Source organism: Dermacentor silvarum, chromosome 1 (genome assembly GCF_013339745.2).
Source record: "Dermacentor silvarum isolate Dsil-2018 chromosome 1, BIME_Dsil_1.4, whole genome shotgun sequence".
Classification (NCBI taxonomy): Eukaryota; Metazoa; Arthropoda; class Arachnida; order Ixodida; family Ixodidae; genus Dermacentor; species Dermacentor silvarum.
The window spans coordinates 150,128,966-150,156,216 of NC_051154.1; the positions used below are offsets into that span (position 1 = coordinate 150,128,966).

At 47.6% G+C, this 27,251-nt stretch overlaps 3 protein-coding genes across 6 annotated transcripts in view; 2 read left to right on the forward strand and 1 right to left on the reverse strand.

The window, feature by feature from the left end:
* The window catches only part of LOC119436225 (ras GTPase-activating protein raskol-like), a 379,883-nt gene that overhangs the window by 206,137 nt on the left and 146,495 nt on the right, over positions 1-27,251 (forward strand). The gene's annotated exons all lie outside the window — the stretch shown is intronic.
* Positions 1-27,251, reverse strand: part of LOC119436231 (prolyl 4-hydroxylase subunit alpha-1) — a 404,330-nt gene that overhangs the window by 187,197 nt on the left and 189,882 nt on the right. The window lies entirely within an intron of this gene.
* Positions 1-27,251, forward strand: part of LOC119436227 (ral guanine nucleotide dissociation stimulator-like 1) — a 105,531-nt gene that overhangs the window by 37,930 nt on the left and 40,350 nt on the right. For all 3 annotated transcript variants that reach the window (XM_049656412.1, XM_037703019.2, XM_049656405.1), the window contains 3 exons: positions 21,970-22,374; positions 23,595-23,681; positions 26,756-27,000. In XM_049656412.1, the coding sequence (XP_049512369.1) occupies positions 21,970-22,374; positions 23,595-23,681; positions 26,756-27,000 (737 nt within the window). The remainder of the gene's footprint in view (positions 1-21,969; positions 22,375-23,594; positions 23,682-26,755; positions 27,001-27,251) is intronic.

The following is a 27,251-nucleotide window of genomic DNA, read 5'->3' on the forward strand; positions in this document are numbered from 1 at the left end:
GTAGCACCGTACAACTGGCGAGGGCTTGTCTTGCTCGCAAGATTTGCTCCGTCCCCATGTTGGGCTCGGTGGTGGGCGGTTGGCGCTGCTGCCAAACTCATGATCCCTATATTATGGCTTCCCGTAAACTGCTTTCCCTTGATCGCCCTCGGAAAAGAGGGCGCACTGATGCAACTTTTCAATTCTTTTTGAAGAACAACGAAGAACACTTTCCTAAGTATCATGTAATCCACAGTGATGGCAATACGAGTGTGCGTAAATTCTCCCCTATCGTGTTTGCGAAATGCTTCGCAAACACGATAGGACCGGGCTACAAAGCCACAAAGATGACCAATGGAGCCCTGCTCCTTGAATTAAAAGACAAAACACAATTTGAGAAATTGAATGACTTGAAATGCATTGGCGATGTAGCAGTCATTGTGTCGGCACATCGAACCATGAACACAAGCCGTGGAGTGATTTCAGAAGACGACTTATTGGATCTTAGTGACGAAGAGCTGCTTGAAGGTTTTCAGGACCAAAATGTCATTAAAGTACAAAGAATCCTTATCCGCAGGAATAATGAACAACTTCGAACAAAGCACATTGTACTAACCTTTGGAACCAGTGTGCTCCCTTGTACGCTAGAAGCAGACTACATCAAAGTACGTGCGAGGCTGTACATCCCAAATCCTCGACGGTGCTTTAAGTGCCAGAGGTATGGACACAAATCTCAGACTTGTCGAGGAAGGCAGACTTGCGTGAAATGCAGCTCGAATGATCATCCATCAGACACTTACGACTGATCTCCACATTGTGTGAACTGTGATGGAAGCCATCCACCCTACTCTAGGGCGTTTCCTAAATGGAAGAAAGAAAAGGAAATCATTGCATTGGAAGGTCAAAGAAAATATAACATTTCACGAAGCAAGGAAACGCCTTTCATACTTAGATCACACCAGCTTTTCCGAGGTGGCGCGAAGGGAGGCAGCGTCACAAGTGCCTCGGGAGTCTGCCGTGGGCACTGTCAGTGGTCCGGTAATCACTCCACCCGCTCCCCTGATAGCAGCAGCAAGTGCTGCTCCATCATCATCATCGAAGGTGGGCCTGCAGACCTCGGTTCCGCAGGTCCCAAACATAAACCGAACTCCACGGCCTGAGACGCGAGTTTCAGCGTCTAGTTCTCGATCCTCCAGCGCCTCAGCGAAGGTTATGGAGGTCGATCCAAGAACCCCGGCATCATCGACGCCAAAAGAACAGCGCTCTCTGGAGCCTGCTGAGAAGGATAAACTTCCTGTAACTGTGCCGGGAAAGGGACCGGTAACCTAAACGGTTACCGTCCTTATATGCATATTTATCTATCCTTACCACGTGCTCTCGAACACAGACAACACAACTCCTCCCCAATATGGCTACACAAATAATTCAGTGGAACGCCAGAGGCCTATTTCACAATCTAGATGATGTCAAAGATCTACTAAAGGAATATTAGCCACGACTGTTCTGTGTTCAAGAAACACATTTAAAGTCCGCTCACAAGAACTTCTGAAGACAATACGTAGTTTTCCGTAAAGATCGAAATAATGGTAATTCTTCTTCCGGCGGTGTGGCAATTATAGCCCAAAAGTCAGTACCATGCCAGCATGTTTTGCTCCAGACTTCATTCGAGGCAGTGGCTGTTCGGGCAAAATATATTGTTCAATCAACTTATAACTGTTTGCTCCATATACAGTGGAATCTTAATGATACGATCACGGCTAATACGAATTTCCGGATGATACAAATTTTTCCGAGGTCCCGGCCGAGCCCCATTACTTTGCAACGTGCTAGAGAACGGTTGTTACGAATCTATTTTCGACCCGCGTCGGTTGATACGAATAAACGCCGTCCCACCGACGGCCGCGAAAGAGAACAGCGCGCAGTCACACGCGTTTTCCCTTTCTCTTTTGGTGCGGAGGCGCGGAAGCCGCGACTGGGCGCGAGGAGTTTGAAGCGGTGGCTCTTTTGTGGTGGCTCTTGTTGCTTTTGTGCTTTTCTTTTTTTGTCTCTTCGCTCGCTGCGGCGGCCGTGCTTCCCCACGCGCGGCCGCCGCAGCAAGCGAAGGTTCGTGCGGTCTATCGCTTCAACAGAAACTGAGCGGCTTACAGCGCATACAGTAAAACCCCGGTGATACGAACCCGGCTGGTACGAATTTCGGTGTGATACGAATTCGTAACATTCCCCGGCCGAAATACATTGCTCACAATACGAAAAAAATAGGCTGTTCCGAACGTGTTGCCGCGCCGCTACGGATCATACGAACGCGTGAGCAACAGCGGCGGCGGCCGAGCCGGCGGGGCCACCGGCACAGACAAGCCGGCACAGCAGGATCTGGGCGGGATCCATAGTCGCGAAGCAACCGACTACGTCACGCGGCTGCGCAATCTCATTGGTCCCCACGTCAAGCGGACCGGACCACATCACAGCCTAGCCGATTCTTAGCGAGAAATTAGACGAGGACCAATGCTGCAACGACGACCGCGGCGCAGCCTCGACGGCCAAAACGCTCCCTACACTCGACTTTAGAGCACTGCACGGGCTCGGGCTTACCCGAAAGCCCGGGCCCGGCCCGGCCCGTGGGCCGGTCCGGGTAGAGCAGTTTTTTCACGGGCTCGGGCCGGGCTCGGGCACGGCGTGTGCTTTTTGACCCGGGCCCGGGCCGGGCTCAGGTTTTTTTGACGCGGGCCCGGGCCGGACTCGGGCTTTCTGCGAGTTATTCTCGGGCTTCTCAACTCTGAAAAACATGTATTTTTCGGGCTCGGGCCGGGCTCGGGCTTAAGGTAAAGGGGTGGCGGGCCGGGCCGGGCGGGTAACGTAGATTATTTCCGGGCCCGGGCCGGGCCCGGGTCTCGCCATAAAAGTTTTGATCGGGCTCGGGCGGGCCGCCCAATGTAAAAACGGGCCCGGGCCGGGCCCGGGCCGCAAAAATCAGCCCGTGCGGTGCTCTACTCGACTTGCTCAGGCGTTCAGTGGCGTGCGAGATCATTCTCAAGATCACGTGCGCGCACTTATACGCCTTTCAGAAGGCGATCGTTGACGATTTGGACAAGAAGAAAACGTCCCGTTGATACGTTTTTCAAGGGACCGCGAAAAAAAAAAGAAAAAACAAAAGCCGCAGTTTCGCCCAAAAGGTGAAGCCACGGTAACGCAGCAGCAGCAGCGAGCGAATTGACCTTTACGCCGTCTCTCGCTTCAACGCGAACTAAACGTCGAAGGCACAGCGCATACGAAGCTACTGGCGGTAGGCGCACTTTGTCAACATCGCAGATAATTTTGACGATAAGGTCCGCGCGGGCGCGCACTATGCGCACGTCGCAGATCGCTTTCAGGATACGGCAGTAACGGCACCCGCGCGGGTGCGTCGTATCTGCAACGTGCCGGTCGCTTGTTGCAACCTACACCGCGCACCGACAATGCTTTCAGCAGCGCGCCAAATCACGTGGCGGCACCTCCGACCGGCATTGCTCCGACACCGCCAGAGAGCAAAAGCTTAGGCGAGACCCTCAACGCCACGCGGAGGAAAAAAAAAAAAAAAGAAGAACCGCGGCGTCACGCCAAGGTCGCCGTTTCTGCGTGGCGCTGGAACACGCGTGTACGTGCCGACGTCTCAAGGCTGTTTCACATGGTGCGCTTTTGCACTGCGATTGTCGCAGATGCGAAATTCGCAACGGCCGTTTCACATGGCGTGATGTCAACAATGCGACTGATGCGACGCCCAGGGTTGCTTTCTGCCAGATTTTGTCGCACACGCCGCATAAATTCGTTTAATGTAATGAAAAAGACGTGCGCGTTATAATATAATTGACCTATTTTTATTAGGACCAAATAATACGTGCGTTTTGTAATTTAAAAACGCTTCAAAGTTTAATTTGTTTTGGAGTGCGCAACAGCGGTTTGTGAAGTTCAATACGAGGAGAAATGGCGGACGTAAACAGCTGTTCGCAGGGGGTCGTTCAGCGCTGTGTGCTGTCTCGTGTGTGTTTTATGCCCGTGTCGTTCTTCCTGCGGTTAAACAAATTACAAGAGGACCTATCAACAAGCCCCTATAGCTGTTGTCATCGCATATGCGGTATTCGGAATTCGGCTGCAGCGAAGTCGTCATGTCAACGCAGAGACCGTCGCGCTATCCGTGATTAACGTCAGCTTCTGAAAAACGGATGTGTGTGTATTGCTCGTGATTGCGCATTAGCGGTTCCTGCTCCTAGCAATATTGTTGCACCAAACTTAGCAGCAAGCACCAACCCAAAAGCTCACGTCTGCCCCTGAACAAAGCCGCAAATGATCTGTGTGTAATTACTGAACGTGCAATGGAATTTGTGTTGTGAACGTTTATCTTAGCGCCAGCCTGGCTCGTCCGTCTCGGCGCCTGTGCTGTAATTATTCATACAAGTGCTCTCTGAATATTTCGAAAGGCGTAAAAGCCGACACCACATTTTTTTTAGGAGCTGTAGTCACTTGTGTACATAGTATCGTATCATTCTGGCAGACATGGGCGTCGTCTATTTTCTCTCCTGGTGCTGTGAATCAGTATCAAGAAGCTTAAGTTAATATGCTGCAGTACGTAGCGCAGCCGCGTAGCCACACGGCTGACATTAAAATACCTTGTTAGGAGTACGTTTGTTTGTTTAATAACAAAATCGAACGCTAAAATTTTGTATTCATGGTGGCAAGTGTAAGGTAAGAAGCTATCGAAACTATCCGCTAATGGCATGCGTGTGCTTCTACCTGCTTCAGCACGTTATTCTTAAAGTGAGGCTGAATACTCCTGATAACCAAAAACATATGCAACTGGAGCAGGTGCTATGATTCCTTTCCTGGAAATGAAAGCCAGCATCCCAGTCTGTTAAGCTAGTCATGTACTTAACCTGTATTAGACCAATGTTAGAGCATGCTAACTGGAGCCATTTCAAACTAGGTTATTTGACCAAAATAAGAAAGTGCAAGGAAAGTGTCAAGGTACAGTCTAATCTGGTATTCCCGAACCGATTGTATTAGCAAAACTTTATGCCTCCCTGAATTGCCTGCATTAACCCAATGCTGAAAACAGGGGAAGCTGATTCCCTTTCTTGCTGTTGAAAAGCTGCTAGAATCTCAACAACAGACTACTTATGTTCTGAGAGAAAGTGAGGGGCACTGATAATATCTCTAATCTTTTGTATGAGCCTTCACCTTGAACGAAAATGGAATAAAAATATTTACCTCTGCAAGCCTCAGAATCCAAACATTCTCAAAATTTTGAGGAGCCACATTAAATTTTTGAGATATAGACAATAAAAAGTGTGCCCAAGTACAAGTGCACACTGAACACACTTGAGTGGCCAGCTGCGAATGCAAAAGCGTTCATAGCTGCTACCTCGAGGTAACTGCTAGGTTGCACGTGTGTTTCTCCTATAGCCCATGTACCTGGCAAGGGGAGTGGTTATACGTAGTCCTGTGCTTTTTCTTTTTTTTTCTTTTTTTCAATAGGTGGTGGTTAGCTGATTCCATCTGTTTATGTATTTATCATTTGTGTGCATCTAATGTGCATGTGTTTGTGTCATGTTCTGATTGTTATACGTGCAGTGATGCAAGCATCTTTTTTTTAATATATTGCACTACAGTCATTTATTCAACTGTGTTGAAATGTACAAAATGTGGCCACCCAGTAATGGCTAGGACAGCCAGCAGGATTGGCAAAAAATATGATGCAGATCCAATGCACTTGCTTGAATCGACATGAGGCGAAGCTTTCATGCAGCGGTCAGTTAAACTCTAGAAAACTAGCTGCAGTGTTTACAGTTGTCCTTATTTCACCCGATGCAACACGTACTCATAGACAATGTTTGCTTATTCACCGCACAGGTCACATAATGTAATGTATACATAGCACGGTGAACTCACTCAAACGTCGGCTCACTAAGACTTCGAACTAACCGTGAGTCTGAGTTCGTTTGAGCCTGACTGAGTAGAATTTTGGTGAATACGAGTAAGAGCAAGCTCAGTTCAGTAAACTTTTAGTGAATGTTGTCATGTGGTAGTCAGGGAAAGCTGATCCAAGTATAATTTTAGTGAATATGAGTCAAAGCAAGCTCGGCAAGTAGATTTTTGGTGAATATGACTCAGTGCAAGCTAACCTGAGTAGAATTTTGATGAATATAAGTCAGAGCGAGCTTGGCTAAGTAGATATTTGGTGAATATGACTCGGTGCAAGCTTGCCTGAGTAGAATCTTTGTGAATATTAGTCAGATCAAGCTTGATCGAGTATAATTTTGGTGAATATGAGTCAGAGCAAGCTCGGATAAGTAAAAGTTTGGTGAATATGACTCTGAGCAAGCTCGATTGAGTAATGATGGGATATGGTTATACGAGTTCATGCGGTAATACATGTAAGCGCAGACTCATTAGCAACATTGCCTCCATCTTGATGGGCAATACCTACGCCTCGTGATGAGTCTGCACACTTTACGAGCTGTGGACATGCAAGACCCACCCACACTTGAAAAGATACTATCATTCACACGAAGGAATGCAACCGGCTGACTTCACTGCACAATTTTCATCTGCTTTTGTTTAATGTGTTATCTACTACTTATAAAAACCAGATGTCTGCCTGCTTTTCGCATTATTGCATGTGTTTTACAGGAAGTAGAGACAGAGAAGCAAGAAAAGGCAAGGATGTTTATGGCTAAGTAGTTTGTTAGAGTACTGCGATATGTTACAACCAGCATAAACAAAAGTAATTCGATGCACTGAAGTAAGCGAAATGTGCAATTACCTTTTAATGTGAGGGTTAATACAGATGCAGTACGGATACAAAGTCTGCAACACACTGAAGGTTTATTGGTTTTTTTATTCAGGAGAAAAATGATGCATCAGAAAAATGAGAAAAAAAAACTGTTTAGGTATTGCTTCGAAAACAAATTGGCAATACTGCTTATTCCCAGTCAAAGCGTGAAATATGCTTTTAGAACATTCATTACGATATCCAGTTTGCACGTTCGCTTCGCGTCTCGCAGCGGAAGTAACAGAACCTAGACATGAGATAATTCATTGGGGAAAATGCGCATGAAAGCCCTAACCAACCGACTGCAACTAAATCGTCGCGCGTATAGCGTGACCTATTGACCACAGCATTTGTCCGTAGTTGCATATTCTTTAAATTGTTCGTCCGTAAAAGCATACCGCCATAAAACTGTGGTGTTTTCGTATATCGCGAGTTGTCTCCAGAACCAGAAAATTGGGACGACATCCGAAGGCCATGCCTTCCCGTGAGGGACACCTGTAGTATTTACCAACTCGCAGCGCGTGTGAATAACGGAAAATCACGCAAAAGTACGTACTATCAGCACCCGAAGCCAACCTAAAAAACAGCGTCGCCAGATTAGCAACGTAGCGTCTCAACAAACGCATAATCACAGAACCGAATCTGATCTACGAGTTTTTATCTGCACTGTTCGCGTGTCGGTGCTGATGTTACGTACCGATTGCGCAATCCAAGGCTCCACTCAATTAGTTGCACTGTTCGAGGCTCGTTGATCCAATATTTATAGACAAAAAGTATCTATAAACGTTGCATTGAGCGACCGCCGCCATTTTCCAAAACAGACGGCGAAATACCTCTCGGCGCAATTTCGACGGAAAAATCGCAGCGATTGCTGCAACGTTGCGACGCTGCGACCAACTGGTTGGTCGCAGCCGAAAATCGCAGAATTGGCCCTGCGACTGCGATTTTCGTCGCATGCGACGGAAATCGCACTTCCGGTGCGATAATCGCAGTGCAAAATCGCACCATGTGAAACGGCCTTCAGCCAACGCTGCGGCTGCAGCGCAGAGGTAAGCAACGGCGGAGGCCCAGTTCGGCCAACGCTCGCTTCAACGGCAGAAACCGAAACTTCAGGGAGCGTAAGGGGGCGGGCTAAGCGGCGCCGGGCCGGCGGGAGCGGCGGACGCACAGTCAAAGGGCGAGGGGAGCCACCGAAGCGACAGAGTTGCAGAGGCCAAATCCGCTTCCCAGCCGCCCTCCTTCGCCACCTGCGACGGTCCGCGCGCGCGCCCGTCGCCTCTTCACAACCACAATCTCGCTCTCTCGCCGTGCCTGCGCCGCACGCTCCCTGAAGTTTCGTTTTCTGCCGTTATCGCGAAGCGAGCGCGAGCAGTTCCGTGGCCCTCGCTCGATATGTGCCTGCGCGCCGCGATATTTTCACGAATCGCGCCGTTCTTACGTCGTGCTATGGTGCACTAATATTTCAAAAATAAGTCCTTTTAATGTGAACAAATTTTTGGGCCCCTGCGAGTTCGAATTATCGAGATTCGACTATACATGGAAGTCAATGGGATTTAGGTCGGGACCGCGAAAACGCGACGTAGCAGCCGGGAAAACGCAGCAGCGAGGAAGGTATCAATGGAGTTCCACTATTAGAAATTTTTTCTGGTAAAAATAAATTCATTTTTCTTGATATTGTGTATGTTTTGATGATACGAATTTCGGGTGATACGAATATTTCACGCGACCCCGCGAGATTCGTATCACCGAGGTTTTACTGTACAAAGGTCAGAGCCGTGTGGAGATCGCTTTCAAAATACAGTACGCGCTACAACACCAACAGCCGGCACAGTCGCAAAGTACAAGAACGCATTTGTTGGCAGAGTAGAAGCCCCCCACTCCCTCCCTCCCGCGCTACCTTCCCGCTTTGCTCCTTTCGCGTGGGGAGATTGCATCGCCAGTTACCCTTGCGCTCGGTTGCAAGATACGTATTTGGCGCTGCAGCACAGCGTCTCCCCCCCCTCCCTCAAATACCCCCACGGCCTTTCGCGCAACGGAAGTCGCGTTTGCTTTCCGCTGTGCGTTCGCTGTCCGTGAAGGCGCGTGTCCCTCGCGTGCTTTCACTCGCACATACGGCGCGCGGTGACTACTTTATCGCCCTTGGACTCCTGCTCCATGTCTCATGCTCCTCCTCCCGCATCGCCCTTGTTGATCTCCTCTCCCATCGGTGGGCGCACCTCGTGCTCGCTACCGCCCTTGTAGGCGAGATTTTCCTGCGGAAGCCGCAATTTCGTCTCACGCGGCTGCGCTGTAGGCGGTATGCGTATACATGGAGTTCTATGGGAGGGTAAACGGGAGTCAGAAAAGGCCGCGTTGTAGCCAGTTCTGCACTATAAACGGTTACGTTATAAGTGGTCTATACTGTAAATGCTTTTTACGTATGTGTGCCTGAGTGAGTTCACCTCTCGACTCTTTAATTTAGCTAGCTTTAATTGTGTTTCGATGATACGAATTTCGGCTAATACTATTTTTTTTCGCGACCCCGCGAGATTCGTATCATCGAGATTCCACTGTATATATCACCTGATGAACGGCTTGATACAGCAGAATTTGAAAAGCTGATTGACCAGCTTCCTGAACCCTATATAGTAATCGGAGATTTGAATGCTCACAGCGCATTCTGGGGTGACTAAAGATGTGACGCGAGAGGACGGGCAATAGAAAAATTCCTTCTTTCATCTGGAGCTTGTATATTTAACAAGGCAGAGCCAACTTTTCACAGTTCTACACACAACACGTATTCATGTATAGATTTAGCCATCACTTCTTCCATACTTGGAATGGAGAGTTATTAGTAATCCATATCGGAACGATCACTTCCCAACACTCCTAGAAACAACAAAGTGGCACGATGGACCAGCTTACCTCAAAAAATGGAGACTTCATAGTGCAGATTGGTCGAAATTTAGAAACCTATGTACACTGTACCTGGAAGATGTGGACCACCTTGGTGTAGAGGAACTGACCAGCTACATCACTGAACATATCCTCTGTTCTGCTCAAAACTGCATACCTGAATCGTGCACAGATAAAGTCAATCCAAAACCGTGGTAGGACAAAGAGTGTGAAATTGTAAAGAAACACCAGAACAAAGCATGGAGCAGATTTTCACGCTACCCCACAATAGAAAATCTAATAAATTTTAAGTGGTGCAAAGCGAATGGCCGCCGCATCCACCGAATATCCAAAAGAGAAAGCTGGACACGTTACGTAGCAAAGTATATAATAGGGTATGTAAACTAAAAGGACAACGCCCAAATTCTTTTCTTCTCGTCACTGGCTCTGGTGATACAATAGAAGATCAAGAAAACACTCTCGGTGAGCACTTTGAGAGGGTATCAAGCTCGGAAAATTATTCCGAAAAGTTCTTACACCATAAAAGAATAGCTGAAAATATTCATCTGCGTCCAAGCAAGTCTTCATCAGAAGGTTACAACAAACCACTAACATTACATGAACTCAAGCTTGCCCTAGGCTCTTGTGGCAGCTTGGCTCCAGGTTCTGACAGAAATAATCAACAATCTGCCTGATGAGACCCTAAACTGTATGTTAGGTCTTTACAATAAGATTTTCGCAACTGGTCGTGTACCTTCATCTTGGAAAGAGGCAATAGTCTTACCAATACTCAAACACGGCAAAGACCCTTCCTTAGTTAACAGTTACAGACCAATTGCACTCACTAGCTGTTTACTTAAGGTATTTGAAAAAATTATTAACCGCCGCCTTGTCTACTTTTTGGAATATAATGGTATATTGGACCCTCACCAATCTGGCTTTTGAAGAGCGAGGTCTACAACCGATAATCTTGTTCTCCTTGAGTCATATATACGTGATGCGTTTGTACACAACCAATACTGTCTATCAGACCCGCCGTGGTTGCTCAGTGGCTATGGTGTTGGGCTGCTGAGCACGAGGTCGCGGGATCGAATCCCGGCCACGGCGGCCGCATTTCGATGGGGGCGAAATGCGAAAACACCCGTGTACTTAGATTTAAGTGCACGTTAAAGAACCCCAGGTGGTCCAAATTTCCGGAGTCCCCCACTACGGCGTGCCTCATAATCAGAACTGGTTTTGGCACGTAAAACCCCATTATTAAAAAAAAAATTACTGTCTATCAGTATTCTATGATCCTGAGAAGGCATATGATACTGCCTGGCGATACGGTATTCTGCAAGACCTGTCGTCCTATGGAATTTGTGGTAGTATGCTGAACATTCTGCAAAATTACCTATCTGAAAGGAAGTTCCGCGTAAGAATTGGCAGTGTACTATCGCGCACTTTTGTTCAGGAAAACGGTGTACCACAGGGAGGAGTGCTAAGCTGCACACTTTTTATAATTAAAATGAACTCTCTCCGCTCTGTTATACCGCCTACGATATCTTACTCTGTCTATGTGGACGACATCCAGATTGGTTTAAAATCTTGCAACCTGTCCATATGTGAACAGCAGATACAATTAAGTGTTAATCGGCTCGCCAAATGGGCAGATGAAAATGGGTTCCCATTCAATGCAGCAAAGGCTACTTGTGTGCTTTTCTCTAGACGAAGAGGGGTATATCCTGACCCACGCATTTCGATGAATGGGAAAAGCCTGATCGTTGCGAAAGAACAAAAATTTTTGGGTGTAATCTTTGATGCTAAGCTTACCTTTATCCAACATATAAAACAGTTGAAGCTGAAATGCCTTAAAACTATGACCCTTTTAAAGATTCTATCTCACCAATGGTGGGGAACAGATAGGTATTGTCTCATCTCTTTTTAAAAGCCTTGTGTTGTCACGCATAGACTATGGATGTGTTGTTTACCAGTCAGCTTCAAAGACAACACTGAAGCTACTCGATCCTGTCTATCACTTGGGTATCCGCCTAGCACTTGGTGCCTTTCGTACCAGCCCTGTCCAAAGTCTCTATGCAGACTCGGATCAGTGGCCACTGGATTGTCAGCGTACATATCTTGGAGTCACCTATGCTATAAGAATCATGTCGCTAAAATAACATCCATGCAAAGCACTCATAAATGATCAGTCCACAAATCAGTTGTATTTAAACCGTCCTTCACATGCCCCGCCGTTCCCGTTAGCAGTGAGGTCTGTTACGGACGGAAAAACTTGCAAGTAGGTTTCACAGATCTGCAGGAAACTGACTACGCTGAACTCATCCCACCTTGGAAGCAATGTCCAGACTTGTCCTTTAAAGAGCTTAACAAGTAGAGTTGTCCAAGTGCCCTCATCCAGCTACATTTCTTGGCCCTTGAAGACAAGTATAGATCTATGGCATTTTTCACTGATGCTTCAAAGTCTGCATCTTCAGTATCATGTGCGGCCCATGGCCCAAACTTCTCCAACTCTGAAACCTTGCATAACCATAGCAGCATCTTTACAGCGGAAGCGTATGGTATTCTGATCACTGTTGAGTACATAGTATAGCACAAGATACAAACGTCTATAATATACACAGCCCTGTCCTGTGGCAATGCAAGCCGAAACCCTGTATTAAATAAGCTCCTTAAACACATACAAGTAGCGTATAAGCTAAACCTTGCTCTTGTTGTATGCTGGGTGCCAGGCCACTCTGGGATCGCAGGCAATGAAATGGCGGACAAAAATGCTGGAGAAGCGGCTCATCAGGACACAATTGATGTAGGCTGGGTACCTGGCGTAGACCTGAAACCTGTGGTACGAAAGGCGCTCTGTAATCATTGGCAAGCTGAATGGGACAAAGAAGCTGAAAATAAGCTGCACCTGCTTTAAACCACAACTAACCAAATCTTTCCCATTGAAGCTTGATAGACACACCGAAGTCACCTTGGCATGACTCGGAATAGGACACACTTATGGGACACATAAATACCTCTTGACTGCAAACTGACCCTCTGACGGGCACACGCTGCGGTGAGAACCTAACAATCCTACATGTCCTCATTCAGTGTCCTGAATTTCACCGAGAGAGAGAGGCTCATTTTAAAGAACTTTACAAATACCAGATACCACCCCATCCCTCAATGTTTTTATCAGATGATGCACTTTTTAACTTTAAAAGAGTGCTGAATTATCTTGCATAAGTTAATTTTCTAGACATCATCTCATTCCATCCTAACCATCAGATTGTGCCTCACAGGTGAGGTACGGTCTGATGCACAAATGTCTGAACCCTCGCACTTCTTGCGCAAGCAAGAATTGTACAGCAAGGGACTCGGACTATGCGCGTTAATTTACCTTCTGTATCTGTAGCCAATGCACTTAAGGCCTTATATTTATTTTAGTAATTACTTTACAATTGATGCACTAATACTATAGATCTATCTTATGCGTAGGCCTCTATACAGCCTCTATTTTAAACCAGTTTTTAACTCATAATTTTGCTAAATCAAGACGCATGTCCTGGCGCCCTTTGGGCTTAGATGCCCTTGTGCCAGTAAAAGGCAATCATCATCATCACATAGTTCAGCAGAAGGTTCCTCGCGAAAACGAAGCCCCGGAGGGAATGAATCATGTGCAGGGCCTCCTGCGAGGACAACGTTGAGGCAGCCTGCCCTGCTGTATCATCGCGGGGTTAGTCGCCGTCACTGTCGCCGTCGTAATCTGATGCAAGCATGTTCACGACGATCGCCTCGTCGGTTAGTTCTGATGTTTCTAATGCGTCGTTTGCATGTAGAAACTCCGAGTCCTGAATCATCCTCATCGACTGAGGACCAAAGTTCAGGCATCACTTCGTTGGTGGGAGCTTCGCAGGCTTCCTATAAGTCACTGCTACCTCGGTCAAAGCAAGCATTCCTTAAGCAGTTCCGTGCCATAGAAGCGCTTACTTCGGACCATGCACGAAAGATAAACTGCACAGCCATCAATAGATTCATAGAAGTCTCGTTGCTCCTTGCTTGTCCGCGGAGCCATGTCTATCAACAAGACTAACTTGTTCAGGACGTGGCGACGATACATGACCTTAAAATTGGCAATCATGCCGGCGTCCATGGGCTGCAAGCCTGCTGTCCTGTTCGGCAGCAGGAAAAAAACTTCCATGCTTGAGAGCTTAGCCATGAAGTGGTGGGCACTACAATTATCTAGGATGAGCACCACCTTTCTCTTAGATCACTCAATATGTTGTTCGAACTTCAAGACTCACTCATGAAAAAGTTCTCGCGTCATCCATGCCTTGTGGTTGTGACGGTAGCGTATCGGTATCCTGGCAACACCGCGGAAGCAGCAGGGATTTTTTGATTTCCCAATGACAAATGCAGGGCACCTGTCGCTCCCATCCCTGTTGGCACACAAAAAAACATAGTGAGGCGCAGCTTGCTGTTTTTGTCGCCCTTACACGTGTCTCCTTTGAGTGCATGCGTCTTGGACGGAAGCATCTTGAAAAACAGTCCTTTTTCATCGCCATTATATACATCTGTGTGAATGTAGTTGTTGAGGATTCAGGGCAGTGTTTCCTCCACCCACTTCTGCTTTGCCTCCACGTCAAGCAAAGCTGCCTCGCCGGTGACGACTTTGTAAACAATGCCATGCCTCTTTGAAGCGCTGTACCCAACTTCCACCAGACTGGAAGTCAGTCCGCATTGTTTATGAGTAGGGCAAACTGCTTTGCCTTTGTGGCCAGAATTGGCCCGGTGATGGGAAAGTTCATGGCACGGGCACCAAGAAACCACTCGTAGAGGGCCTCTTCCACCTCCTTATAGGCACCTTGTCAAATGCGTTTGCACCCATTGTCTATTGAGCAGTTTTCTTTGTCTAACTTCTCTGTCGAGCGGATGATTGTCCACACCTTAGTTGCGATAGTCCATACTTCTTCACTAAGTCACACACCTTTTTACCGTCTTTGTAGTCCTTCACGATACTGCACTTCGTTTTTCAAATCTGTAGCAGTGCACTTTCTTTTCACCGGCAACGTCGTGCATTGCCAATGATCAGCGGGCGGATCAGCCATCTTCGGTTTTGGCAGCGAGTCAAATGAGGGAGAGAAACCACGTGGCCAGGAATGACTTCGACGTAACCAACAAAGATGAGCACGAGCGACTTAATCCGTTGGCAGAACTGCACAGAATGAGGGGCCAGCAAGCAATCTGGGAGCAGCAATGTCAGCACAATTGGCGCAGTCTATTGGTGTTTCGGAGGGTGGCGCAGCATAGAGCTGTGTGCGCAGCCCATTCGTGTTCGGAGGGGTGGAAGGGTGACGGGAGGGGGGTGTGCAAGGCTGGCGATGCAGAGAATAGAAAACAGGTTCAATTGTATGAGTGCGTGGCGGCCATTGGAGCGACGGGCAGAGGTGCAGCAGCTAGAATTTTTTTCTTTTCAAGGATTTCGCATTCCATTACCTTTTGGCACGGACACCGATCAGCCCAACTTCATCATTGTAACCGATAATGCGGCATGGGGGCATTGTAGTAAGTGGGTTATTTCACCATAGAAAACAAAGAAAAGTTGACGGTGCAGCAGCTTCTCATTGTTATAACCGATATTGTTAATAACGGCATCGTTATAAGTGGGTTCGACTGTATACACAGCATGGTGTCCTAAGGTCAAATTAAGTCTCTTGGAGTTGTATGAGTCTATATCTGCTTTAAAGGGTCCCTGAATCGGTTTGGACAAATTTTATAGACACATAAGGTACAGCTACAGTAAAATATTAGCACCACAATTTAAAGGGATACTGAACAAAGCTATTAAAAAAATTCGGAAATCAGCAAAATTAAACTCGGAAGACACGACTGTTCCAATATGCAGAGTTTCATTTCACATATTTTTAAATGGATGGCTGTATTTTTGGAGGATTGTGAGCGCGTGGCGGCTGCACGCCGGCAAGCGCGGGGCTGTGCAGGGCTGCGCTCCGACCGCCATGACGTCATGTGTTTCTGCTTCTAGCAGCAGCAGCAGGCATTGTTGTAACTAGGCATTGAAGTTGTTCTGAAATTGTTCGCGTTTAAGTTTCTGAGCAGTGTACAGAAACAGGGCGGTGATTTGCACCTTGTGTCGACAATATACACATGCCAATACAGACAGTCTACCTTTGCGCAATAGCGAGCGTACGCATAGAACGCCTGTGTTGTTCGTTTGACCTCTGCTCCAGTGCACCTTCTACTTGCGCCAGTGCTGTGGCGTATCCGCTGCAGGCGCTATATGAAGCTCTCCCATAGCGTTACACTGAAGTTTCATGACTGATTGAAGAACCCTGCTACTATGATGCCACAGCGGCCTTTCACTGACATGCCGCAGCTCTGCAGCAAAGCAGGGCTTTATCTGATAGTCGCTGTCCTCGAAGCATTCAGAGCACAGAAACTCGCACTTTGATGGTACCGATGTTGGCTGCGATGGGCGCACAGCATGAATCCATATCCTTCGAAGCTTCGGCTCTGCCGGAAAAATGACACGGCTTGTCTCGCCCAACGGCACTTTTCTCACACCCATGCGCGCAGCAACGTGGATGCATTCTCCTGGGTTGTGCCAGGTGCTTCATTGATCACATTAGAAAGCAGCACACAACACAAACGGCAAACGAAAACATGCGGCCGCGAGCAACTGCGCAGCTGAGACGTCGTTCGCTTCCGGTCGGCGCCGTCCATGCGGGTGGATAGACGCAGGCGATGGCTCACACGGCGGTGTCCGGTACAGATAACGTCACAGAAACATCGCTTCCTCTACTTCACGGTGCGGCCTCTAGACGCGGTATTCTGTGAAAAATGCAATAGATTCATTATTTTCCGCTAATTCCTGCCTGAAAACAAGGTTGTGTCAACCAATTTCAGCACCCAAGCTTTCATTTAGGCGAAAAATCTCGGTGGCAAAAGTTTTGTTCAGTATCCCTGTAAGTGAAGCATTTCATATTAAGAGAGCTATGGACAATGGCAAGTTACCCTCCTCCCTAGCCATGCTTCTCCTCCTCAACTCGTTTTCCGAGCGACCGGAGCTAAGCTCTGCCTTCACTGGCGTCATGTGAAATCATGTCATCTACTTCCAGTTGTCTTGGAGCCAGCGCGCAAAACCTCTCCAACCTCTCCCCTAGCCACCTGGCTGTCAATCCTCCGCGAGAGCTATCCAAACAGCATGCGTTGCAAATGTTTTGTCGCAGTGCCGAGTTTGTCCTGTATTTAAGTAACCGCAGGCAAGCTGGGCGTTTTGGTAGATAGGCGGAGCCATAAACTAAAGCCTGTCCATATTACTACCGCGGTGATGAAGGGGCTTTAGCGTAAACGTAAGCTGACTGCACGGTGTGGCCACCTGGTGGTGCAGAGCTTAACCAGCTAAACACAAGCAACTATTGCTGTAACCAAGTGTAAAACATTTTAAACATTTAAAAAGACGTGTCCACGATAGTGCTTCTGCCGAAAATTTACACCAGCAGCAAAGTAGAATACACTTGGTTACTGCTATATTAACTCTGTTAGTCTGGTTGAGCTCTATGCTGCTAGAGTGTACTAGAATGGGGGAGTGGGTCCAGCGGACGCCTTAGCAAGTGGCGAGGGTGAAGCAAAAAACACGGAAAATGTGGCGGCGCTGCCGTCGCCTTCTTCTGAATCTCCGGCCAATAAACGTTGGCTCCCGCTGTTTCGGCAGCGCTCATTGGCTGAGGCGAGCTTGCGGGCTGAGTAGCTGTCGTCTGCTCGACGCACCGTCGTTGTTGCGTTGTTTGCGTTCTTTCCGCCGCTCTTTTTCTATTTTATTTACAATAGATCGGTGGGGAATAATCTGTTTTACTGCCACTAAGTATCCGCCTGTCAAAGCTCCATGCAGCTGCGGTAGGGTCTCCGACGCGACAAGCGTCCGGCCAGCTAGCGGGGCCGCTCATTCGGAAGAAAGTGACGGTGGCACCACCTGGATTTTCCATAAAAAATGCCTCAGCGCAGAGCCCTCTTTGGACCCACTCCCCCAATCTAGTACACTCTAGTGCCACCAGATGGCTGGGCACTGTGCAGGCCGTTCACATCTGCACCTCCTCTCATGCGGTCAAACGCTTAGTCTGCTTGCGCTTGCATTTACCTGAAAACCGGGCACGCTAAAATACTCTATTGTGGTAGTAATCCTCCGCCATGAAGTGACGGTCGCAAACGCATAGATCCTGGGGCTGATCAGATACCGACAGTCCGACGCGCTGCAGGCACTTCGCTCCTCTGCTACTTTGCAGAGGGACACAATCTCACAGCTCGACACTTCGCCGATTGCTAAATTTGCAGCCCACAGCGCAACACAAGCAGACGACACTTGCTGTTTGCTGGAAGTGCTTCAGTGTAGTGATAAATTGGTGTTGTATGTTCACTTTATGTTACTTTTTTTATAGAAAAATTAACCAACATTGCAGCTATTACGAACAACATTTGTTCACCATAAAGTTGGAAAAATTATCGATGACGCGCCTTGGGTAGCTAATCAGATAGCTTGCCCTACTGATGTCAGATGGACAGCACGCGTCAATAGTGGTGGGGCAGCTGATAACTTGGGAGCGACGCCACTGTGTTCGGTAGCGATATACATTTTTGAAACCTTATAATAATTTACTTGCTTTACACAGCGCACTTATATGCATCACTTAATGATCAGAAGGACCTACCCTAACAACTCGGTATGTTTGTACAAAATCATCAAAATGGTTTCAGGGCCCCTTGAAGTCAAGAAATGCATTTGAAGTTAAAATAGACTACTTCAGAAATACTTAGCCGCAAAAAAAAGTACTTCAATGCGTTAAGCAGAAGTGGAGTTATTGGCAAACTGCCCCTGCGCGGTGTTTCCGCTCCTTCAATGACTTGCGCTGCAAAGGCTACAGCAGAGGGGGGTGTGCCCACAACGTTCCGCCTACTAAACGTCACCGTGGCGCGCAGCTCACATTTTATTTTGGATGTTCACATAGACGCCACTATTTCCGATTTTGCGCCTACGACGCGGCAAACATGGTTGTCCTCAGCGAGCCGCAGTGCGCTACACGGACGACTGCGGCCGAACGTGAGTAGATGACAGTCGGCTTCCAGAAGCACATAATTTTTTCGAAATTCGAGAGCGGATTTTCGCGTACTTCAGCCTGTTTATTAAACTGCATCAATATACACAGTAACAGTAAGAAGAAGCGCACTAATCCAAACACCCTTTTTGATTAAGGTCACCTATTGGTCAATAGCAGCCGCGTATGGGAATTTGCTATATTACGAAATAAGGCGTCCAGAAGAAAGTGAGGAGCAGGCTTCTGTTGAAAAGAGAGCGTTTGAGAAAAAGTGACGTCACGCTCTGCTTCCAAGCCCCACATGCTGCACATGACTGCAAAATTTGGCTGTGATGTTCACAGGAGCATATGCTATCCACAGACTGTTTTTTCACCAAGCCCAAGGGGTCATTCAGGCCTTCTTTAAATAACCCAGCACCAGCCCATACCCATGCCAGAAGACGTGTTATAGTATACTCTTTGTGGCAAAAGTGTTTCACAACATATTGAACTATCACTGTTGTACTTGTGTCCTGCATGTGTTTATCCGTCTTCATTTACTTTCTGTTGTGCCATTACACCAGAATGGATCACTATTGTATCTGCATAGTCACATAAAAGATTACCATTAAGGCTGCATGCTGACTAAGCTAGTACTAATAAGACAGTGACCCTATGCACATGCAACAACTGTGATTATGTCAGCCTTGGAATGTTGTATGTTGGGGAACATACACTCCCTACAACTGTCAGGCTCCACTATTTAGCTTGCCACTAAGTCGAATAAAAGGCTGCATTTCATTAGCAATAACAGTGGCCAAAGCTTATTCCATTTCACTTGGCCTGAGATATTTAAAGAGAAGCACTCAGCACAGCTTTCTATAGCCTTGCAACATGATTTTGTGCTTAGTAATTACTTAAATCTTTCACATTTAGGTTGGCATGTGCAGTAATAGTACAAAAAAGTTGCAGTTTCACCCGAAAAGCATTGATAGCGACAGAAAAGTATTACACTATATACACGAAGTAAGGTTCGTAATTTTATCGACTGTGTAAATTGCAGTAAACATTTGTTTACTAATTAAATTAACAAGTGTAGTGTCACGCACGTACAGGCAAACATGAACAGATCTCACTCGATGACCGCAAGCACTTGCTGTCACAATGAAGAGCATTGGCAGAAGGGAGCAAATGCTTCATGCTGCCTCTCGCTTCACCATGTCTCCGAAACTTGAGATTGCATGACATGCACTCCACCGGCACTGACTGGCACACCAGCTATGCCTACTGTATAAAAGAGCCTTTAGCCATTAGCCTCAAGTATATACAAAGGAGATTCGGGTTTTGGGGAGCTGAGTTAAACCCTGTTTTAGGTTATATTTGTAGTTAAGTAAAATTACAAAAATAAAGTATTTTCAACCATCACTGATATTCTTTCTGTTAATGACAACTTCCAGCAGCTTTTTACTGCAGCAGTAGGGACATAACACTTACAAGGAAATTGTTCTTTTATGGTTCAGTACCATTTGTTGTAGGTAATAGTTTTGGATGCTTGTCACAGAGTTTGTTATGCTTTGAGAAAATTTTGACAGTCATAAATGTTGTATGGCTCATGTGCATCTTACAGGGGAAAAGAACAAGTGTTTGAGAATACAGTAGAACTCCGCTGTTCCGTTCCCGGGTGCTGCGTTTTCCCGGCTGTTACGTCGTTTTCGGCCGGTCCCGACACAGCTCCCATATAACCCAATGCATTGGTAACCCCGCTATTACGTCGCAACTGTGGAACCGTTCCCGCATCATACGTTGCGAACTGCCGCACCGCGCCGGCCCGAGCGGCCATTTTGACTTTTCATGTTGCTTGGCTTGGTTGCTTGTGGATGGCATTGGCCGCCCAAAGTGCCGGGGGCGACACTTATTACGTATTTTCGGTTTCCGCCAGCAAAAGTATGGCCTTTGAGATCCGCATTTGCTATCTAAAGATGGTGTCTATGACGCGTTGCGGCCCTAAAATTGGTTTTGGGTCATAGATGTTCCCTATAAAGTCCAAGGGCGATAACGCCGTCGCCGCGCGCCGTATGCTTTCTTTCGCGCGCGAGACGCGGTCGTCGGCTCCCTTCACCCGCTTTCACTCGCACATGCAGCATACGGCGCCGTATGCTGCATGTGCGAGTGTGTGAGTGATTCTTAGAAATAGAAGAGAAGTACAGCGCCGTAACTGCCTCTAGGGGGAGGGCACCTCAACAGCGCTGTACAGGGAGGGGGTGAAGGAGAGATTGTGACAGAGTGGAGAGAAAGTGTATTGCGTATGGAGGCCCATGTGCGAGTGAAAGCGTGCGGCGCCGTATGCTGCATGTGCGAGTGAAAGCGTACGAGGGGAGCCGACGGCCGCGTCTCGCGCGCGAAAGAAAAGTCTACGCAGTGTAGGTGCGTCGGCGGCTCGTAGCTTTGTGCGTGTTGCGTGTTCTCGGCGCTCAGTTTGCGTTGAAGTGATATACAACAGCATGAAGGTCACTTCGCTCGCTTCTGCAGGCGCTTAACTGCGCGGACAACTGCGCGTGTCCGCGCTCATCGAGTGTGATGTGTTCATGTTTGCCTGTGGGCGCTAACACCATGTTTGTTAATTAGTTAATAAGCGAATGTTTACAAGTTTATACGGACGATAATACTATTCTTACTTTGTATAGCTCATCGCAATCGATACTTCGGCTGTCGGGCGAAACTACTTTTTGTCACACGTAAGAATTAAAATAATATTGTGTGCAGTTCAACACTACTACCATTTCGCAATTCTTCCTGTTTCCCGGCTCTTACTTGTTTTTTTTTTTTTTACGGTCCCGTGAAAAACGTAACAGCTGGGTTCTACTGTAATGTGAAGCCTGCTTGTAGTGCCTTCTTGTAAAACTTGTTCCACGACCTGCCACGTTGCCCAGTGGCTATGGTGTTGCACTGCTGAGTTCAAGACGTGGTTTGATCCTGGGTGTGGCAGCCACATTTCAATGGGGACAAAATGCAAAAACCCTCTTGTGCTTTGATTTAGGTGTACGTTAAAAACCTCAGGTGGTCAAAATTAATCCCTAGTCCCCACTATGACGCATGCCTTATAATCGAATCATGGTTTTGGCACATAAAACCCCTGAATATAATTTTTTTAAAAGCTTGTCCCACACCTTTTTGCACTGTTTACCATGGCTCAAGGCCAACTAGCTTATTAGCAATCCATAATAAAGTGGCTTGTGTCGCCTACTGCAGGACCTGTTTCGGCGCCTGGTGCCACACCATTGCCTGTCTGCCATGTGGCGCAAGCGGGGTGCCCGGGACTGGGCAGGCATTGTGCACAACACAGCCACAGCCACTGTGCAGCAATTCAATGCAGTCTCACGCCGTGTCACATCAACACTGCTGTGGGAACGCTGGGACGAGGGTAACCGAGTCCGCCTGCTCGCTAAGTGGATTGGTGTAGCCCAAGAGCTACGGCTGCTAAAGAACTTCTCCTCACTCAAGGCTGTCATCGCAGCACTGCAAAGTAACGACATCTACCGGTTATCTAGTGTGTGGGCTCGAGTGACTCCAGATAGACTGCAGACCTTCCTGGAGCTGGCACGCATTTTTTCCAGTGAAGACCACAGGCTTTCTTGTCGCGAGCTCATGCTGAAGGTATGCAGGCAATATTTTTATGACAATTTCAGCTAAGTTAGAGCCTCGGGGGGTGGGAATGGGTGGGGTGGGCAGTTTTGCCGACTGCCTGAAACATGACAACCATTGCACTGTGCGGTGAAGTGGTGGAACGGAACTATGCCAAGCGTTGGTCAGCAGCCAAATTAAAAAATTCTTATGTTGCCTAAAACAAAAATCAAAAGAAGACAGAAATGGAAGGCCAACAAACAGGTCTATCTGATGTACTTTGTGTCATATACATGTCATATACGTACATGGACCACCTCATCGCAAAAATCAGAAATGAAAGTGGACTAAAACTGACATTTTGGTATGTTTGTCATGTTTTTTCAGAAACTCCATACAATGTATTGGCAAAAGAGAATTTTTACTGTAAAGTACAGCTCTAGGACAGTCAAATGAAATAATTACAGCGAACAAATCAATAATATTACCACTAAAAAATGGTCAATTTAGTAAATTTTGTGAAAATTTAGGGTTCTTAAGCACGTTTATCAACTGAAGTTGCCAATAAACACTACTACATATTAAAAACAAGCCTTTGTAGGTTCAGCAGGCGAAGTTGCGAAGGTTTACACACTAAAATAACCTTTATATTAATATTCTTGCAGAACCATGTTTCACGTACTTGAGCAAACTTGGAATGCACATCACATGACAAGCAAATGTTTTTTAGCAAAAATATGCTGGAAAATGATTGAGAGCAAGGTAATAAGTAACCGTTATCTTTTACAAGAAAATGAGACGGTTGAGCGACACTCCTGAGATACTTCGCATGGAATGACCCAAGTATGAAAGATGTCAATTAATGGTCTTTACAATAATGATGTTGCAACATGGCACTATTGTAAGACTCTTCATTATAGCCCGATTACTACTGCACACTCACAAACACTGGCATGGCGCTCTTTGGCCATAACTGGCCCTTGCGCCATAAAACACCACACATCATCATTATAGCCCGATTACCATTTGCTCTTCATGAGGCACTAATAAACTACAACTTTCCGAGTTGATGAGGCATTTGCCACTGGAAGGAAAAGCATGTGAGAAAGGGCTGAAGTCTGCTTGTATTGCTGTTATTTGTTGTGTCCTTGTGTGTGAAGTCATTAGAGATTTGCAACTTGTTATATGTATAAGAGTAATCTTTGTTGCTGTTTCTTTGTTTTTATCGTGTGATTGGTGACCACTTTTTGCAGGAGGGAACAGCCAAGTTTGCTGATACAGTGGGTGACGATGATCGGCAGCTTCAGAAAGCAATGCAGCGACAACAGGCAGCAGGCTCGGTAAGCAGCTGTGTGACTATCACAGAGACTTGCCATCTTAAAAATAAAGTATCCTAGTTAAAAGTACAATGTTAAATACAATAATGTGTTTCATTAAGCCCAAATTACATAAAAACTTGTCATGCAGACTGTGAACATGTGGTACAGTCGGCCACAAGAATTTACGGGACACAGGCTCCATTGCAAATGTCAATTTCTGCTCTGTTATGGCATGGCACTTTTTATTTATTGGATCATTGTGTAGGTCACATACAGTTAAACCTGCTTATAACGAACCTCCATATAACGAATTCCTGGATATAACGAAGTTTTTCGATTCCCCGCCATTACTCCATAGAAGCACATGTATTTGAGACCTCTACGTAACCAAGTGGCAGCGGGAGACCCCCTCGATATAACGAATTTTCCCCTCCAACCACCTAGAGATTTCGCCCCAAATTTTGTCATTTTTGCGCGAGCATCAACCGGAAGCACCTTCTCCGCCACGATAAAATGCGAACCGAGCGCACGTGTGCGTGCGTGGGCGTGCGAGGCGGCCCTGCATCCCTCGACCCGGCGATCTTGCCGCCGCGGGCGTGACCTTTCCCCCTCCCTTCATTCAAATCTGATCCTGCCGCTTGCTGCAGCTGGCCTAGCCCGCCAAGCCGGCACTCTCTCCTTTTCCAGCTGATGTTGCCGACGCGCTGGTACACACTGTGGCACATCAGACTCGATGAGCGCGGACACGCGCTGTCAAACGCTGGCGGCGTGTGGAAGCGCCGCTGGAGAAGCGAGCGAAGTGAAGTGACCTTCGTGCTGTTGTCTATCGCTTCAACGCAAACTGAGCGCCGAGAACACACAGCACGCAGAAAGCTACGAGCCGCCGACGCACCTACTCTACTAGACTCTGCCCCAACGCAGATCGCTTTCAAGATACGTATGGATGGATGGATGGATGAGGCTGAACCCTTTAAATTGGGCGGTGGCATACGCCACCTAGCCATGACTATTAACATAATTTGTACTTTGTGGTGGGTGAAATTTCACGCCTGCCTTGATTTTATCCACCAATCAGATAACCTCTGTTTGGTTATTTCTACCCGCTTAGTCTATTTTGCCTTCACTGTCCCTAAACCCCAATGCTTTGAAAAAATCAGCCCCGTTGCCTTGCACTGTAGGGTTAAGCCCTTTACAGAAAAGTATGAGGTGTTCAGCCATTTCCTCTTCTTCTCCACACGCACAGCACAACGTGTCTATACCTTGGTACTTGACTCGGTACATCTTAGTCCGCAATACTCCCGTCCTGGCTTCAAACAACAAAGAGCTTCCCCTAGAATTATCGTAGATATTTTTTTTGGCAATTTCTTGCTTGAAAGTTCGGTATGTTCCCAGTGCTGATTTCGTCTGCACCCCCGTTTTCCACAGACCCCTCTCTGTTTCCTTAACCTTTTTCTTAACCGCTGTTTCCTGGTTTGCACCCCTCCTGCAGTCCAAATATTTGATTGACAGTTTTCTGGTCAGCTTCCTCCATTTTGTATCAACATTCCTCATGTACAAATAACTGAAAACGGCCTGCGCGACCGCGCGCCGCCTCGCTATCCCTCCCCCCTCGCTCCCTTGCCGGTGCCTCGAGCGCAACGGAAGAAGGCGCGCTTCCTCCCTGCTTTTCTTGCGCGCGTGAGATTTAGACGCGGTCGTCGGCTCCCCTCGCACGTTTTCACTCGCACATACCGCATACGGTGCGCGGCGACTGCGTTATCGCCCTTGGACTTTAGGGTACGGCCACGCCAGCGGCAAAAACACACAGCAAAAACGCGCGTCAGAAACGCGCGGCAACGCGTCATGCCGCGCGCGGCAAAAGCGGCAGGAATCGGGGGTCTTGTGCCGTGCCGCGCGAAATGGGTTCTGCGGCAAATGCCGCGTGCCGCGAGATGAAGAATCAATCAAGAGCGACGAGGGTGACATCATGGAGCCATCACAACCGGAACGCCGCCGGTCTGCGCCGGGTTTTCAATCGACAATCGTCGTCTCTCGCATGAAACAACGAGCGCCCGCGGTGTTGCTCGCCCGTTCGGAGAGCGCGGGCGATCTTATCGCGCTGCCGCGCGGCGAGACGCGCGTGCCACAGTGGCCTCGCGGCAAGGCGCTGACGCGCGGCAACTTGCCGCTCGCTGCATGACGCGCGCGTTTTTTGCCGCTAGCGTGGCTGTACCCTTATATACGGAATATCTATGAGCGAAAACCAATTTTAGGGCCACAACGCGTCATGGACACCATCTTTATATAGCAATTACGGATCTCAGCTAGGGCCATACTTTTGCTGGCGGAAACCGAAAATACGTCATAGTTGTCGCCCCCGGCACTTTGGGCGGCCAATGCCATCGTCAAGCCACCAAGCCAAGCGACATGAAAAGTCAAAATGGCCGCTCGGGCCGGCGCGGGGTGGCAGTTCGCAACGTATGATGCGGGAACGGTCCCACAGTTGCGACGCAGCAGCGGGGTTACCAATGCATTGAGTTCTAAAGGAGCTGTGCCGGGACCGGTCGAAAACGACGTAACAGCCGGGAAAACGCAGCCCCCGGGACCGTAACAGCGAGGTTCTACTGTAACACTATACTACGCTACGACGCCATCGTGACGCTCGCTCTTCGTTTCCGATGCCTCGCGCTTGTGCGAAACGACACGCGTCCACGCATCCGGTACCTGGTGTGACATTCCGAGGATGAGTGCTTCGACGAAAACGGGTGCGCGTTACAATCGAGGGCGCGTTAGAATTGAGCAAATATAGTAGTAAGCGTTTCTTTTTCGAATTTTCGTGCCGAACCTGCATATAACGAAATCCTCTTTATAACGAAGTTTTTCGGGAATTTCTCAATTTCGTTATATGCAGGTTTAACTGTAATAGCTTGAAGTTACCAATATCCCATGATTTTTTGTCACTGTGTACTGTGCAGTCTTTGCCAAGTCTCTATTTTACATGCTGTGCGTGAAGCTGAGCTGAGTGAAATAAGCGTAGCAAGCACCACCATGGCACTGCTTAACAGACTGGGTGCGCTAACATTCTGAGTGTGATCTCTGGATGTGTTTCCTTGCAGCCTGGTACAATGCAGGGTACAGTGCCTTACCTGGGCATCTTTTTGACGGACTTGACCATGCTAGATGCCGCTCTTCCTGATGAGCTACCTGGAGGTCTGCTCAATTTTGACAAGAGGCGTCGTGAGTTTCGTGTCCTGGCACAGATAAAGCTTCTCCAGAGTGCTGCTAACTGCTATAGCCTCCAGCCAGATCCTGCGTTTGTAGCTTGGTTTGAAACACTGCCCATGCTTTCGGATGAACAAAGGTGAGCTTTTTCTCATGCTCCTTCATGGCAGTTGTGCCACATGTGGACATTGTGCATTCCCGTTCAGTTACACCTGTCGAGTTACATCCGACTTAGCTGACTAACAGCTAGTTTTCCCAGATGACGGTGTCTTGGTAAGCATACGCTTCACATTTTGCCACATAGTATTTAGTCAGATGATGCATTTCATGGCTGGTGGAAGGCACACCATGGCATTTAAGTACAAGCCTCAGTGCTTGTGCTTGAGAGCA